This window comes from Brassica napus, chromosome A9 (assembly GCF_020379485.1).
Source record: "Brassica napus cultivar Da-Ae chromosome A9, Da-Ae, whole genome shotgun sequence".
Classification (NCBI taxonomy): Eukaryota; Viridiplantae; Streptophyta; class Magnoliopsida; order Brassicales; family Brassicaceae; genus Brassica; species Brassica napus.
The window spans coordinates 25,241,848-25,257,094 of NC_063442.1; the positions used below are offsets into that span (position 1 = coordinate 25,241,848).

At 39.3% G+C, this 15,247-nt stretch overlaps 4 protein-coding genes across 7 annotated transcripts; 2 read left to right on the forward strand and 2 right to left on the reverse strand.

Annotated features, from left to right (window-relative positions):
• The first annotated feature begins 1,533 nt into the window (after positions 1 to 1,533).
• Positions 1,534 to 4,449, forward strand: LOC106361637 (MND1-interacting protein 1-like). 4 transcript variants are annotated; one of them, XM_048739033.1, is made up of 3 exons: positions 1,534 to 1,660; positions 1,806 to 3,363; positions 3,448 to 3,811. In XM_048739033.1, exons 2-3 carry the CDS (start codon positions 1,819 to 1,821, stop codon positions 3,583 to 3,585), a joined length of 1,683 nt encoding a protein of 560 aa, XP_048594990.1. In that variant the 5' UTR covers positions 1,534 to 1,660; positions 1,806 to 1,818; the 3' UTR covers positions 3,586 to 3,811. The 4 variants fall into 4 exon arrangements, with proteins under 4 accessions (XP_048594990.1, XP_048594989.1, XP_022546633.2 ...); XM_048739032.1 differs by having other exon boundaries at positions 1,535 to 1,660; positions 3,720 to 4,449; XM_022690912.2 differs by having other exon boundaries at positions 1,614 to 3,363; positions 3,720 to 4,449.
• A 161-nt stretch (positions 4,450 to 4,610) lies between these two features.
• LOC106367123 lies at positions 4,611 to 5,539 on the forward strand. The gene is made up of 2 exons (XM_013806832.3): positions 4,611 to 4,852; positions 4,950 to 5,539. The coding sequence occupies exons 1-2, from the start codon at positions 4,663 to 4,665 to the stop codon at positions 5,468 to 5,470; spliced, it is 711 nt and encodes a 236-aa protein (XP_013662286.2). The 5' UTR covers positions 4,611 to 4,662; the 3' UTR covers positions 5,471 to 5,539.
• A 311-nt stretch (positions 5,540 to 5,850) lies between these two features.
• Positions 5,851 to 7,772, reverse strand: LOC106367125 (F-box/FBD/LRR-repeat protein At3g51530). Its single transcript, XM_013806833.3, has 4 exons — positions 7,563 to 7,772; positions 6,577 to 7,438; positions 6,377 to 6,511; positions 5,851 to 6,281 (listed from the first exon to the last, which is right to left on the reverse strand). The coding sequence occupies exons 1-4, from the start codon at positions 7,571 to 7,573 to the stop codon at positions 5,955 to 5,957; spliced, it is 1,335 nt and encodes a 444-aa protein (XP_013662287.2). The 5' UTR covers positions 7,574 to 7,772; the 3' UTR covers positions 5,851 to 5,954.
• Positions 7,773 to 8,698: 926 nt separating this feature from the next.
• Positions 8,699 to 10,309, reverse strand: BNAA09G24300D. Its single transcript, XM_013806834.3, has 5 exons — positions 9,887 to 10,309; positions 9,687 to 9,811; positions 9,249 to 9,340; positions 9,079 to 9,165; positions 8,699 to 8,983 (listed from the first exon to the last, which is right to left on the reverse strand). Exons 1-5 carry the CDS (start codon positions 10,225 to 10,227, stop codon positions 8,879 to 8,881), a joined length of 750 nt encoding a protein of 249 aa, XP_013662288.1. The 5' UTR covers positions 10,228 to 10,309; the 3' UTR covers positions 8,699 to 8,878.
• Positions 10,310 to 15,247: the final 4,938 nt, after the last annotated feature.

Consider the following 15,247-nt stretch of genomic DNA (forward strand, 5'->3'; position numbering starts at 1 on the left):
AATATAAAAATTATTGTCAATAAGATATCAGATCTTGCATAATTGATTGAAGGAATTGGTAAGGCCAACTTTATCGTTGCCAAATGGACCAAAATTTTAAATAAGCAAGGGTCTGTATTCTCTGAATTCTAAAAGAAATGTACTGAGTTTCATAGACATATACGTTTCGCAGATATGATACTCAGTATGTAACTGAGGATGAAAATAAGTACACATATGTAACATTTGATAAATATAACCAAAGTCATATATTGGAAAAGTTTCCGGAATTTATTTCGTGATTTCATCATTCTTATATAGATGCAATCAAATAGAATCTGTTAATGAAAGAAAATCCAGAAGATTCACATTATGATATAATCGCCTAAGTCTCCCATACACCACAGTGGATCGTAAAGTCGTAGAGAACTCACGTGTTCATTCACTCACTGAAAAATCAAGAGATTTGTCAAGGTAATAAAATGAAATATGTTGCATATTCTCTACAAAAATTGGCCACAAGGCCAACACCAATTAAAAATAAAGAATAATTAAAATTTCGTGAAAGAATTCAAAGCAATATATATGGTCTATGCATTTGTTTATTATCATCTCGAAATGTGATGTTTGTGAAAACTGTAATTCAAATAATCAAACAGCGAACACAATTCTCTTATTATACTATTAAAAAAATTAGGTTAGACAATATTGATGAATTCACATCTCAATATTCAATGACTATTGTATGGTAACAAAAATTGAAGAAAATGTTCATACATAAAATTGGTTTGGTGAATCATTAACTAATCGTCTTCAATTGATTGTAAAATCTTAAGCTTTTATTCTTGAATATCACTTTTGCAGACTGGTGAATCAATTTATCAAAAAAAAAAAACAGATACATTGAAGGGAGACAACTCTATACAAACAAACAAAGAGACCAAAATCAGAAATTTTGACTAATTACTATAAGTGAGTTAACAATTACTATGTCGAACGCTATATTACTAATATACATGTAAATAATACATGGACAATAATGATGTTGGATCGTTTGATGATATCAAGCCACTAAGTTTTATAATGATTTTTAAATAATATTTTGAATTAGTACATGTCAGCCTTAAAGTTAGAAGTTGTATTTTTCATGCTCCTAAAACCATATGATAGACCTACTCAAATATCAGTGATTCATCGATGAGTAATTCTAATTTGTATTGATTAATAATCTGTGTAATATAACATGGAAAATAATAATACGAAAACATTAATCGTAGATATTGTATTTTTGGTTAGTCAATAAAAAAAAAGCTTATAGCATATAATGACTAATGGTAGTTGTTGTAATTAGGCTAGTAAATTAAAAGTTTTTGACTATTATTGGTGAGAGAGGTTGTGGTGGTGGTGACACATAGGAAATGACACTGTTGTAAATTACACATGAACTAAAGGTTCCTCATCGGGATTTATCAATTTGGATTGGATAAGATAAGATGAACCGGTGTCGTGTTTAGTCTGCATGTTTTGGGCCAAATAAATTCGGTCACTGAATGGGCTAAGGCCCACGAATATATAAAGTGGCACCGCTTACGCCGCCAGAAATGTAAGAAACCGAACAAAGTTTCTCTCAGCGTAACCTTTTGCCTCTCTCTCATCTTCTCAGCCGAGCCATCGCCGATCAGTAAGTTTCTTCGAATCTCTGCAGCTCCATCGTCGAATCTTCGTTTACGATCCATCTATTTCTGATAATTGAATCTGGTCATGTCTGTGGTTGGTAACCATCCAATTTTCGAATCTATCTGTTTTTTTTTTTTCAATTGATGCAGATAGAGGAAGGAGATGGGTTGTACGGTAAGAGATAAGCACGTGAGAGCGGCACGGAAGATCCGACCCGCGTACAAACCCGAGCTCGATCTGGATAGGGTTGCTCTGTCGAAATCCATCGTTGAGTCGAGCCTGAAGAACCTTGTGTATCACCCAGGTCTCACTGGCTCCACCTCGGGGGCCTGTTGCGTCCATAGCGGGACTGGTTTCGAGGAGAGCGTGTGGGGTTACTGCACGGAGGAGAATCTCCAGGAGATCTTGCTCAAACATTTGGAGTTTCTGTACGACCAAGCTGTCTCCAAGCTCATTGATTTGGGCTGTGAGGAAAGCGTGGCCATGAGAGCCGTTTTGAGTAACGGCCACTGCTATGGTGAATCTGATGTTTTGAAGAACATTGTGAATAACTCTTTGTCGTATTTGAATAGCAGCAGCAGCAGCAACGGTGATCAGTCAGAGACTGGTTTTACCGATTTGAGAGATTTGGAGGAGTATTCCCTTGATGGTATGGTTTATTTGCTGCAACAAGTCAGACCTAGTTTCAGTAAAGGTGATGCTATGTGGTGTTTGTTGATGAGTGAGCTTCATGTTGGTAAGGCGAGTACTATGGATCTTCCAAACAGGGGAACCTGTTGTGCTAAGGAAGATAGCCATGGAGAAGGTACCTTAGATCTTGCTGGTTTTATGGCGCCTGCCTTGTGCCGTTTCCATGGAGGTTGGGATTTTGGGAACGGAGGAGGGCCTGAGTTTTCTGGTAAAGGGTTTTCTATGAACAATGCTGAGTTGAAATTGCAGAGGGAGATCGAGTGTCCCAGGAGGTTTAATCTTTCTCCAACCATGAAGTCCTTGTTGAAGCGGAATGTCGCTGCCTTTGCTGCTGGGTTTCGTGCTAGTATGAAGCAGAAGAAGATAGATGATGGAACTAGCGGTGAGGGGGCCGATCCTACACATGTGGAGAGTGAAGAAAGTGTCGGTTCGGTGTTGGAGAAGTTTCGTGACCTGAACCTTGATGATAATCTGGAATCTGTTGGTGAGGATGATAAGGATGGTGTGATAGTCACACTGCTTCATCAGGTCAAGGATCTCGAGAAGAAGTTGAAGGAAAGGAAAGAGTGGGCTCAGAAGAAGGCAATGCAAGCTGCCCAAAAGGTCAGCGATGAACTCACCGAGCTCAAATCACTGAACAGCGAGAGAGAAAGTATCCAGATGTTGAAAAAGGGGAAACAAGCTGTTGACGAATCGACCGTGAAAAGATTGTCCGAGTTGGAAAACGCTGTTAGAAAAGCTACCTGTCAGCGTGACACAGCTAATGCAATTGTAAGAACGCTTGAGAATCAAAATGCAGAGATCCGAGCAGAGAGGGAGGGTCTCAAGTTAAGTGCATCAGAATCAATTAAAGCGTGCACGGAAGAATCAAAGAAGGAGAAGAAGTGCATGAAGAAGCTTTTGGCATGGGAGAAGCAGAAGTTGAAGCTGCAGGATGAGATTACAGCTGAGAAAGAAAAGATCAAAGCCCTTTATAAGTCATTAGCTCAGATAACACAGGATGAAAAGGAAATTGAGGTACGGTAGTTTTCAGTTCTCTCTAGATCGTTACAACTCTCACTTGAGGGGTGCATCTAGTTACCAATATTGTACTGTCTTTAGATGGTAGGTCGTTACTTATGCCAAATTAATGTCAAAGATCATTCAAGAGGTATAGTCTGCATCTCCCACATTTCTTTTTGGCTAGGGGTATGTGATATGAATACCATCTTTGGGAGAATCAGTTTGAAACCTGGCTAAAGGATTTGTTATGCCTCTTAATAAGATTCATGAGATAGGTTTATCTCTCTCTAAGCTGTGGGTACATTCTCTATTTGAAACATTAGTTAGTCTATCGAATTCTCTTTACGTTTAGATTAATATGTTATTGGCAGGCGAAAAGGGTAGAGGAACAGAAAGCCAAGGAGCAAGCTCTGGCACAAGTGGAGGAAGAACAACGCTCAAAAGAAGCAGCTGAGGCACACAACAAGAGAAAGCTGGAGACTCTCAGGTTAAAGATCGAACTAGACTTCCAACGGCACAAAGACGATCACCAAAGGCTTGAGCAAGAGCTGTCTCGGCTCAAAGCCTCTTCAGATACTGACTCAAGCCACTTATCCAGCAATGTTTGGGAACCCGAAAGATCTCAAGGAGAAAACATAGCTAAGCTGCTTGAAGAACTAGATAGGCTTGAAGGGTCTTATGAGAGTGAAGCAAACAATGATAGGGAATGCATAATCTGTATGAAAGATGAAGTCTCGGTGGTGTTTCTTCCGTGTGCGCATCAAGTAGTGTGTGGTAGTTGCAGCGATAATTTCTTCTCGAGCAACAACGGTGGCGGAGGCAAAGTCACTTGTCCTTGCTGCAGAGCTGTGGTTCAGCAGCGAATCCATATCTTTGGAGCAACCTCGTGAAAACTGAGATAGCTTCTCTTTGGGATTTAAAGAGAGCATCACCACAACTTCAGGTTTTACTTTGCAAGTTCAAAAAAAATAAATGCTTAGCTTCTTCGGCAAAGCTTTTTATACTTGGTATTTTATTTTATTTGGAAAAAGGTTTTCTACGATGTACAAAAAAAAAAAATTGTGATCGTGATGGAAACTTTTTCGACCTAATCTTGTTAAAGGTTATCTTCAATTAGAGTAGAAGGAAACAAATAAGTAAAAACTTGAAATGGTTTGGTTTGTTTAAATCGTGACTACGATTATGGTTTTAAGTTTGGTTTGGTCGAACCGACACTTGTCAGTAAAAACAAATGACAACCACAAGTTCTAGATTACCGCAATCATGAACGCTTACTTTGTCTAGTTTTGTTCTTGTGGCCGTTATTTGCAAGAAATGGCTTCGTGTGCCATCTCAAACCCAATTCATTCTTTCAAGATCTTGAAGAGAAGTCCTTACAACAGTTTATTTGGTTGGAACTCTGGCGAGAAAATAGACAATCCCCGGTCGCCGCAGAAACTGGTCTACCATGACGACGTCCAACTTCCTTTCTCTCTTTCGTTGGTAAACAAGACCTTCCTAAAGGGTAATATATATATATATAATGCATTTTTCATTCTATAAGACTCGTTGAATCCGTGTGAATAAGCTTGTTTTTATCTGAAATTCTTTTTAATCGTTAGGAAGAGAATTGAAATGTTGCTACAAAGCAAGCATCGATGGGTTTAGTGCTACAAAGTTCCACGAACGTTGCGATTTCCAAGGTCCATGTGTAATCATAGCTTACACCAACGACATGTCCTTCAAGTTCGGCGGGTTTAGCCCTGAAGGCTATCGAAGCACTGATGATTATTACGATACATTCGACGCTTTCCTCTTCTATTGGCTCGACGATAGCGATGAACCAATCGTACTTCCTAAGGTTGGAGGAAGTGGAGCGGCTCTGTTTGATTATGCACGCGGAGGGCCTCAGTTTGGAGCTGACGGACTTCTTATTGGACCTCCTTTAGCGCCCGTGATGGGCGGGTTTGCGGGTCCGGATACGAACTCAGGGATTGGTGATTTGAGGATGGCTAAATCAAGACTGGGTCTGTCATACGCTAAGAGGAAAGATGGGAAGGAATCTATCTTTGGAGATGAAAGTAAGGTTACTCTTGACGATGTCTTGGTCTTTTGTAGCCCTTATATTGCTTCTTTGTATTAGATTACAATTACACTAATAATTTGAGAACAAATTTGAAGTAAAAACGTTAGAATGTGCTTCGCTTTAAAATGTGATATCACAAACATGACGTGTATAGATAACTCAGGTGTGATTCAATTCCACTTTAGGTTTAAGTTCTCAAAATTTGCTGAAATGACTAATGTGAGATTAGATTAACTAAACTCTTCTTAGTTACAAAATATTAACATATGTCGTGTTATATTATGTGGTTATCTTTATCAAAAAGGAAGAACAATCTGAGAATAATAAAAGAGTACGGTTTGTATTGCAAGATCACTGTTTACAAGAGAAACACCCGAGAGACTCTCTCTCACACCCTTTAAAATATATGCATGTTGTGAAGTTGAGAAAAAGGATGCTGAGGTCTCCACCAAAAGTTTTGCAATAAAACATATTCAAAACCAATATAAATCCATCTAAACACCGCAAACGTATGCGATAAAAAAGAGTGATACATATAAAATCATTCAGATTCAACAACAAGGTTGCATGACTTGGAAGCCATGATCACAGCAGGCAATTCGTTGAGCATCTCTCGTCTTTTTGCTAACCTGAAAAGCCTTTTCGGTTCAATGGGATCGATGATGAAAGTTGCCTTCTTCAACTGTTGTGCATTGCTTAGAATGTATCTAGCCACTTCTTTCTCCTCTTCTCTTATCCAATCAGGTCTTGTCCATACAAATGTCTCGAGATGAGACGACAAACATTCAGGGACATTCTCTGGTTGATTCCATTTCCCGGGGGGCATATCTTTCTTGTCAGAAACCAGCTTTGGCTGATGAGACGAACGCTACACAAGGGAAAATGCAGTGTGTATATCTTCAAAATTAGCCCCAACGAGAGACCATCAACATTAGTTACCTAACAAATAATAAAATGGCTTACGTCAATAAGCTTCAGAACTTGTAGTTTAGGAGAGCTATCAAGCATGAGCGCAAGTAGATTCCACCACGCCACTTTATGTGTATACATCTCAAGAGATACCAGCTGATGGAAGACCATTCCAGTAGGATATGCAATCTATTATCATGAGACACTTATTAGTAAAGGGAACAACAACAAATAATTCAACCCGGCAAAGTTACCTGCAAAGGTGATAAGTCCAGGGAAAGACGTTTGGCTGACTTGAGAGACCCCATAATAGTCTCATTGGTTGTATGAGAAACATTTATAATATTCGCGTCTACTAGCTCAGGCGCGTTCTCAATCAGACAATACTCATAACCTTTTAACATTTGAATAGTCAAGTGTTGCAAAGACGGAACGTTTATCACATAGCCCCCATTCTGTTTTCCATAAGTCTCGCCGCCAGAAACCAATAATGTCTTGAGAGATGGAGACTCAATAACGAATCTCACTCCATCATTATAGTGGAAACCTCGTTGGACGACCAAATGTTCAAGATTAAGGCAGCTAGCGAAAAGGTTACGAACCGATTCACTGTCTTTGTACACCACAGAATGAAGGTGAAGAGTTCTAAGGGACTTGAGAGATACCATAGAGGGAATATCTAGAAGAATGTAGTGCTTGAGTTTCAACGTCTCAAGTGTGTCAAAACACAACAAGCAGCTCGGGAACCTGACTGGGTTGCCACAAAGATAACCGAGATCCAGCTCGAGCTCACGCACATGGCGTGTAACTGCAATTCCAGCCCATATTCCAATGTATACATCCTCGCATCTATCGTTCACTTTCAGATGAAGAGTCTCCAAGACCGGAGATTTATGTGAAAGCAACGACATGGAAACATTCTCTGCGAATTTCTGTATGTTCCCTTTGGATTCGAACCGGAGAATCGGTACTTTTTTCCAAACAGACCGCCATCGCTTAGAGAGGACACTTGTGGCTATGACAAGTTTTGTTGGGAGTAAAGACAATATCTGCAGAATCAAAGGTTCCGGTAACGAACTGATTCTGTCCTCCCTCACAACATATCGCTTCCTCAAACTATAAAATCAAACAAGGAAAATATTAAGATTTAAGAGTCAGAGTTTGCAGCTTACTGTCAACAACTGTTAAAAGTAGGATTGATTGTAAGAGCAAAAAGACAGTCGAACAGAGAAAGTTTTACCATGGTTCCATGTTCCACAACTTCAGATTCGTTCCTTCCCAGACGAACAACTGGGCGCAGACAAAAAGTACTGAGGAAAAGAAATAGAAACTTTTAAGAACCTAGGGCTTCATGAGTAAAACCAATCGGTTTTGTTTTGTTCCGACTGAGCCAATCCTTTTTTTTTTGGTCGGCCGACCGAACCAATCCAATATAGTTACTTTTCGTCTAATGGGTTATAATATTCAGTTAGTACTAATTTATAAAACGAAAATGAATAGTTCAAAAATAGAAAAACTCAGTCAATATATATTTAACTTTTTAAAAACAAATACTAAAAATTGGATGCCGACAAGATATATGAAAAATTAGTAAAAAGTATATTATTTGATTATATGTTAAGAGTTTTTTTTTTTGTAAAAGGATTTATGTTAGAGTTTGTTGTGAATTATTTCTTTTATGATTTCCATCAAACATGTAAACTAAATAAATCAATACAAGAATATTTAAAATCATATGAATTAATTCCTATCTAATATCAGTTCAAACAAAATTTGATTAATGTAAAATAAATTACAAACTTCTTAAATTGTTTCAAATATAAAACACTAAAACTAATATCAATGTAAAACAGCTTCTAAATTTTAGATCAAGCTAAATGACACAAAGATTATTGATGGACTATGAAGTCTAAACATGTGTTTCAAGAAGAAAAAAATGAAGTTGGAAGTCTAAACATGTGTTTCAAGAAAAAGAAAAAAGAAGTCTAAACATATTCTAGATGACTTTCAGTTACACTAGGTAACCAGGACTATGTGGGACAGCTACACTAGATAATTTAGAAGGTACCTAAACTCATTTTACTGCAACGGAATACAATCCACCGGTGTCTTGGATATGAAGATTTCTGCAGAAACCGCAATTACGGAACATCTTAATCTTGAGCTCTTACATTTCTGAACGGTCTCCATGGGTCAGAGGCGATTAAAGCTGAATACTATATCAGAACCTCGCAGACCATAAAATGGAATCTGGCTGGGATGCTCATGTACAAATTCCATGGCGTTCTGAAAAGAGGAGTCATCCAGAGGATTGCCATCAACGCTTGTAAGTGATTAAAACTACCACCAAGATCTGTTAGCTTATGCCTGATCCCATTTATTATAGAAACACTGCAAACTAATTAAAACTTTATGATGGTATACAGAACTACATCAACTTTTAATCAAACATTGAAACTTGTTACAATCTTACATCACAATCTGATATTTTACAAGACTTTATTTCATCTTACACAGGAATTCTCTATCAATATAATATACAAAGTCTCATCCTTTTCAAGTTTTGGGTCCCAGAATCCTCGAAAGCTCCTTGAAGATTGGTTTCTCCTTGATAGTACTATCGTTACTCTCAATATGCCACTTCCTCGACATGTTTTCGGCCTGAGATTATAAAATCTTTAGTGTTAGTATCAATGATTGTGACCCAACTCTGTGGCAAGAAGATGAACATGCAAAGCATTGGTTTTAACATTTACCCAAGTTCTTAAGGGCTCTACTTTTTCCTTCATTGACTCCATGTTAGGCTGAAACAGATCTTTGCCTTTGGTTCTTATGTCATCAGCCTACCAGAAAGCAAAATGATAAGATTTAAAAATGTGAATCCCAAATATTTATCTATGAACAAAAGAATCATCTGCAAACTTACATTACGCATGTCAAGCTTTGAGGCTGCCGTTCCAAAAACCAATGTGGCTGAGCCAAAGACGATAACAGTGGCGGCTGCAAATGCTTTTCCAACTACAGATACAAGAAAATCAAAGGGCGGTTTACGAATCAGACAAAAGACTCATCTGTGTCCTACTATATCTCGGTCTCTTTTAACAGACTGGTTTTGTATATACACCTCAAACACCATCTCTGGAATAACATTTTGTAACTATAAAGCACCAGCACAGAAAGACAGTCAGAGTACTAAAACTTAACCAAAATTGCCTGATGTAAGTTTTGAAAGCCTGAAAATGAAACATTTAGATTATTTGTTCATAAAAAAAACATTCAGAAAGATACTCATGAAGCTTAGCAACTACCAAAAAAAAAGAGAACTCTCCAGTTTTCATTAAAAAAAGGAGAGAAGTGAACATACTATGTTGAAGCCCTTCACCAGCAGCTCTCAACTTGTCGGGATTAACAGGAGTTCCGTATCTGTCTCTTCTCAATTCATTAGCTGTTGACGCCAAAACCGAACTCTCAGATTCCGGTATATCCCATCTGCAATCCAAAACCGGATCAAATATCAAAATCTTTCTAGATACTACGAAGCCCCGAGTTGGATAAAGTTGGAACCTTCTGCGGCCAAAGGTGACCTGAGGAAGAGAAACGTAGCCTCTGAGAGGATTCAAGACGTCAGGGGAAATAGAAACGACTGCGTTTGGGTCTGACGGGAGATTCCATTTTGAGAACTGGGAGAGGGAAGAAGGGTCGGGAGGAGGGCCGTAGAGTCTAGGAGGAAGAGAATGGCGCAGAATCTCCGGAAGAACGTCCGGTTGAATACCCCCCGGAGAAGGAGGTGGAAGCTTTTTGCCGGTGGGTGGAGATTTCTCGGCGATGCGGTTAACGGCGTGTTTGGATTCTTGGAAAAAGTAGGCTGCTTCTTTTCCCGCGAGTCTCCCTCCCAGAAAACTCATCTTCTTTCCTTTTTTTTTCCTTGTATGTTGTTGTTGATTCCTCTCTCTCTCTCTTTGCGCCTCTATTTATTTATTTTGTCGAAAGATATGTTTTTTTAATCAGAAATAAACAGAGGATTAAAATATCGATTTCTTAGGCTTGGAGATCAAGGTTGAAGGCAGGAGAAGATTGGCTCTTTTGACTTCTAACTAGAGGTTAAAGAAAAGTCAAGCCGCTTTACTTTCTTACCAAGGCGAGTTCAATGTACATTGGTTGATTCACGTGGATAGCAACGCTTCTGATTCAACAAGACCAATGCCCTTGTTGCTTCCTTTACTTTCCCATGTTTGCCTTACGCATTGTGATCATCGCATTGTAAAGTGACAACATTAGGTTTGATGTTCTCTTTTGATGCCAATCACTTGAATGTGTTTTTTTGCCTCCGTACGGTTACCTTCTTTGTAGTATCTATCGATCAAATTAGTATTAGTAATTGTGTTAGGCTTCACGTCTCTATCAATCATCGTGAACAACCACTGCTTTGCCTCTAGCAATCGTGTTACAAGTATAACCATCAGCGCAAACCCACTTCTTCTCCATCACATCATTAACCCTCCATGCATAATCAATCCTACCTTTTTTTGTAGTACCCATTAATCAAAGTATTGAATAACACTCGAGTGATGTTAACTCCATGGCTCTACGTCTCTTTAGCCAGTATCTCAACTAGGAATGGGCATTTCAGTTTAAATTCAGGTTCTGTTAGGTTAGGTTAGATTTGGTTTGTTTGGGTATATGAAAATTTTAGTCGAAGTCAAACGCAATTGGTTTGGTTTGTGTTCGGTTTGGTATGGTTTTGTTTGTGTTTTTTTCTGTTCAATCGATTTAGTTTTTAGTTTTGTTCTACTTTGGTTACGAAAATATAATTTATAAAACATAAAACAAATTATCATTTGACATTAAATTAACAATTTCTTCATCTTTGAACGTAAAGCAAAATATCACAATAAATATGTAGAGGTTGTAATCTAATAATTTTATAATATTATCTTTCAACCTTATACAAATATCATAGGTATTTTTTCGGTTTTGATGATAGTGTATTAAGATTCATATTATTTTATTTCATTTTATTGTCAGTTATGTTCTTCTATTCATTTATAAGTAAAATTTACAAAATTATGTTTAATTATTTAGGTTAAATGGTTAAATATATTAACTTTTAATATTATTATAATATTTAGTTAATCTAATTAGTTAATAATTCAGTTCAGTTGTCGATTAGGTTAATTCACATAAGAGTTTACCAAACTGAAGCAAATAATAATTAGTATATTTAGTTAATCTAATTAACAAAACTTTACCAAAAAATAATGTAAACATTGCCTCTTCCATAAATACCAGTAGAAATGTTTGCAATTATGTCCCCGTAGAGATTTATAATATAAACCGCTTTGTGGGAAGTTGATAACGTTTCGAAACAATTATATAAACCGCTTTATTCTGTTCCGAACCACTTTTTAGCGCTAAAAATCAAAAGTTCTTTTCCACGAGTGTTTGCGGTTGCGGACGATTACGGTTGGATAATTTAATTTAAAAAATTAAATTAGATTTAGATACATCCTAACTAATCACAAACAAACTAATCAATTTTGTTTTTACAATAATTTGTCAACGTTATATATATTGACGATAAACCTGTTAACCCCTCTAGTTTCTATTTATTGAAATCATGGCATCACATAAGAAAAAATAATAGTCATGCCATAAACTTCATTGTTTTCGGTTTTTGTTATTATTTTGTTATTGTTTTTATTTTTTAATTTTTTTTATTGGATTTTAAGATTATCACTTTTACTTATAACTTTATTAATTATTTTTTGTCTGTTAAATAATTTTTAAAATAATTAATTTTTGCATTTGTGGGTAATTATTAATGGCCAGATGTTCAACTATAACCAGATGTACGTCATCAACCAGATGTCCTAGCGGACAAGATGTTCCAACGGACCAGATGCCCCAATGGATCAGATACCCCAACGGGCCAAATGCCCCAACGGGCCAGATGCCACAACGGGTCAGAAATCCTTTCGGACCAAATGCCCCAACGGACCAGATGCTCTTTTGAACTAGATGCTCCAATGGGTTAGATATCCCAACAGACCATATATTCTTGCAGATCAAATGTCCTTGCGAAAAAAATGCCCCAACAGGCTAAACCATATACATTGTGAGATGAATATTTGCAATGCAAAAGTACTGATAGATTTACCTGAAGACATCACGAACCTTGTCAACACTTCAATACTGTAGGCCTTCTGTGACAAGAAAAACTTTTTCTCCCTATCTCTAAAGATTTCCATCCTTAGAATCTTCATTGATGCACCCAAATCCTTCATCTCAACTTCAAAACCCAGAAGCTCCAGCTTCTCGATTTCACACTTCTCTTCAGCTATCACCATGTCATCCACGTAGAGTACCAAACAGATGAACGTCACGTCCTTCAACTTACACATGTTGACTCACCAATCACAAGGACTTCTGATGTAGCCAAACTTGATTATATAGCTGTCGAATCTCTTGTACCATTGTCTGGAAGATTGATTAAAACCACAAAGTGACTTCTGAATCGTACACACATAAACATCTTTTCTGGAAACTTGACAACCATCTGGCTGAGTCATGTATATCTCCTCTAGCTCTCCCTGAAGAAACACTGTCTTCACATCAAATTGCTCAAGCTCCAATTCCTGACGTGCATGCTACCAGCGCTAGCAACACTCTGATTGAAGTATGTCTGACCACCGATGAGAATATCTCATTGTAGTCTATTCTCTCTCCCTGACTGAAACCTCTTGCAACAATCTGAGCTTTATACTTAACTTATTTTGTCAGTGATGCTCCACCCTTAATCTTGAAGACCCACTTGCATGTAACATCCCTTCTCCCTGATGGTAATGTGACCAGATCCCAAGTATGATTCTTCTGATGACTTTGCAACATGTTGTTTCTCTGACTCAGGACTAGAAACAGCTTCTATGTAAGTAGATGACACATCCACTTTCTCTGCAACCCGAAGTGCATAACCACCATATCGTCAAAGCGATATCTCTCTGGTGGCTTGACATCAACCCTTCTAGGTCGATCCTTTGCAATGTTATGCTCTGTAACATCCGGCGGTTGAGTCTACGTAGACTCCAACTGAACTTTTTCTTACACGTTCCTCTTGATTTTCTGTGTGTTCATGCACATCGATCACTTCACGATCATCTTGCAGCTCCACCAGTTTATCAGTGCTACGTTTTTTCTGCTTCAAAACTGGACCCTGAGCTTCTAACCATACATGTTTCATCGAAGACAACATTCCCTTTTAGAATCACTTGTTTTTCTGTTGGAGACCAGATCATGTATCCCTTGACTCCATTACGTACTCTGTTGGGGTCAAAATCGGTCACGACAAGATCAATGCCTGAAAGTCCGTAAAAGTCAGCATAACCGTTTTTACGAAAAGTAATCTTCGTAAAGATATCTTTACGAACAGCCTTGCAGTAAAATATCGTTCAAATCTCAATCGTACCACTAAATACCGATTTTCCGAAGGCAACGGACATGTATCCAAATAGGCCGCGGACAAGCTCGAGTATGGAAATCAGACCGCGGACAAGCCAAGCTCGATCGATACGCGGCGACCAAGCATGCACACAGCTCGGTCGCTACGTAGCGACCAAGCTCGAGCCAAGCTCAGTCGCTACGTAGCGACCGAGCGTCCGTCCTGCTCAGTCGCTACATAGCAACCGAGCACGAGCCAAGCTCGGTCGCTACGTAGCGACCGAGCATCCGTCTCGCTCGGTCGCTACGTAGCGACCGAGCATCCGTCTCGCTCGGTCGCTACGTAGCGACCGAGCTCAAGCCAAGCTCGGTCGCTACGTAGCGACCGAGCGTTCATCTCGCTCTGTCGCTACGTAGCGACCAAGCATCCATCTCGCTCGTTCGCTACGTAGCGACCGAGTCCGAGCCAAGCTCGGTCGCTACGTAGCGACCGAGCGATCGTCCCGCTCGGTCGCTCTACGTAGCGACCGAGCTCGAGCCAAAACTCGGTCGCTACGTAGCGACCGAGCGATCGTCCCGCTCGGTCGCTACGTAGTGACTGAGCTCAGCCAAGCTCGGTCGCTACGTAGTGACCGAGCTCAGCCAAGCTCGATCGCTACGTAGCGACCGAGCGATCGTCCCGCTCGGTCGCTACGTAGCGACCGAGCTTGGGCCAAAGCTCGGTCGCTACGTAGCGACCGAGGGCTCGTCCCGCTCGGTCGCTATGAAGCGACCGGACTCGAGCCAAAGTTCGGTCGTTGTGTAGCGATTGAACCTTTCCGAACGTCAATACGACACCAGTTCTTGCATTCTCGTCAAAACCTTCGAATGCTATCTCCCGAAGACCGTAGCAAGCTCAGTCCATGTTTCCCGCCATTCTAATTCATCGATCAAACTTCGCGGATTAGAAACCGCGGAAAACTCGTAGTAAACGTGTCGAGTCGGAAGACGGCCCAAAGGGACCCAAAACACGACTCGAGGCCCATCCTATGATTTTCCTAACCAAAAGCCCGTAAACCACAGCCTGGTTTACGCTTGGTCCACAAGGAAGGATAAATGTCAAGTTTCCGCGGATAAATACAGAAGTTTTGAAGATAATTGTGAAGATCGGGAAAAATAGAATATCTCCATTTTTATGCTATGACGGCTTAAGGACAGAAGAGTAAAAGCGTAAACCGACCTTGGAGCTAGTATATAAGGAGTCCTAGGCGAGGAGCAAGAGGGAGAGAGCTTTTTAGACTCGGAATTCTCTGCACTTAGAAACTTTAGGCTTTATTCTCGACAAGTTCGGTTTCTATGACTGGCACTCAATTACTAGACGAACTCGCCCAGGCAGTTCGATCTCTTGTCCAGCTCTATCAATTGAACTACGTTCGGCTTGATCCTCGAAAGGGGTACGTAGGCAGCCTTTAACAAGGTTCAGTCCGAAATCAATCAAAAACCTTTTATTTA

Excerpts from the sequence above, each read along its gene's own strand:
- LOC106367125 (XM_013806833.3), bottom strand. Across the intron at positions 6,512-6,576 it reads TGGACTTATCACCTTTGCAG|ATTGCATATCCTACTGGAAT; the intron begins GTAACTTTGCCG and ends TCATGATAATAG. Across the intron at positions 6,282-6,376 it reads AAGTTCTGAAGCTTATTGAC|CGTTCGTCTCATCAGCCAAA; the intron begins GTAAGCCATTTT and ends TCCCTTGTGTAG.
- LOC106367123 (XM_013806832.3), top strand. The coding sequence starts at position 4,663 with ATGGCTTCGTGTGCCATCTCAAACCCAATTCATTCTTTCAAGATCTTG. Across the intron at positions 4,853-4,949 it reads AAACAAGACCTTCCTAAAGG|GAAGAGAATTGAAATGTTGC; the intron begins GTAATATATATA and ends TTTAATCGTTAG.
- LOC106361637 (XM_048739032.1), top strand. The coding sequence starts at position 1,819 with ATGGGTTGTACGGTAAGAGATAAGCACGTGAGAGCGGCACGGAAGATC. Across the intron at positions 3,364-3,719 it reads AGGATGAAAAGGAAATTGAG|GCGAAAAGGGTAGAGGAACA; the intron begins GTACGGTAGTTT and ends TGTTATTGGCAG.
- BNAA09G24300D (XM_013806834.3), bottom strand. The coding sequence starts at position 10,227 with ATGAGTTTTCTGGGAGGGAGACTCGCGGGAAAAGAAGCAGCCTACTTT. Across the intron at positions 9,812-9,886 it reads GTCACCTTTGGCCGCAGAAG|ATGGGATATACCGGAATCTG; the intron begins GTTCCAACTTTA and ends TTTGGATTGCAG. Across the intron at positions 8,984-9,078 it reads TAGAGCCCTTAAGAACTTGG|GCCGAAAACATGTCGAGGAA; the intron begins GTAAATGTTAAA and ends TTATAATCTCAG.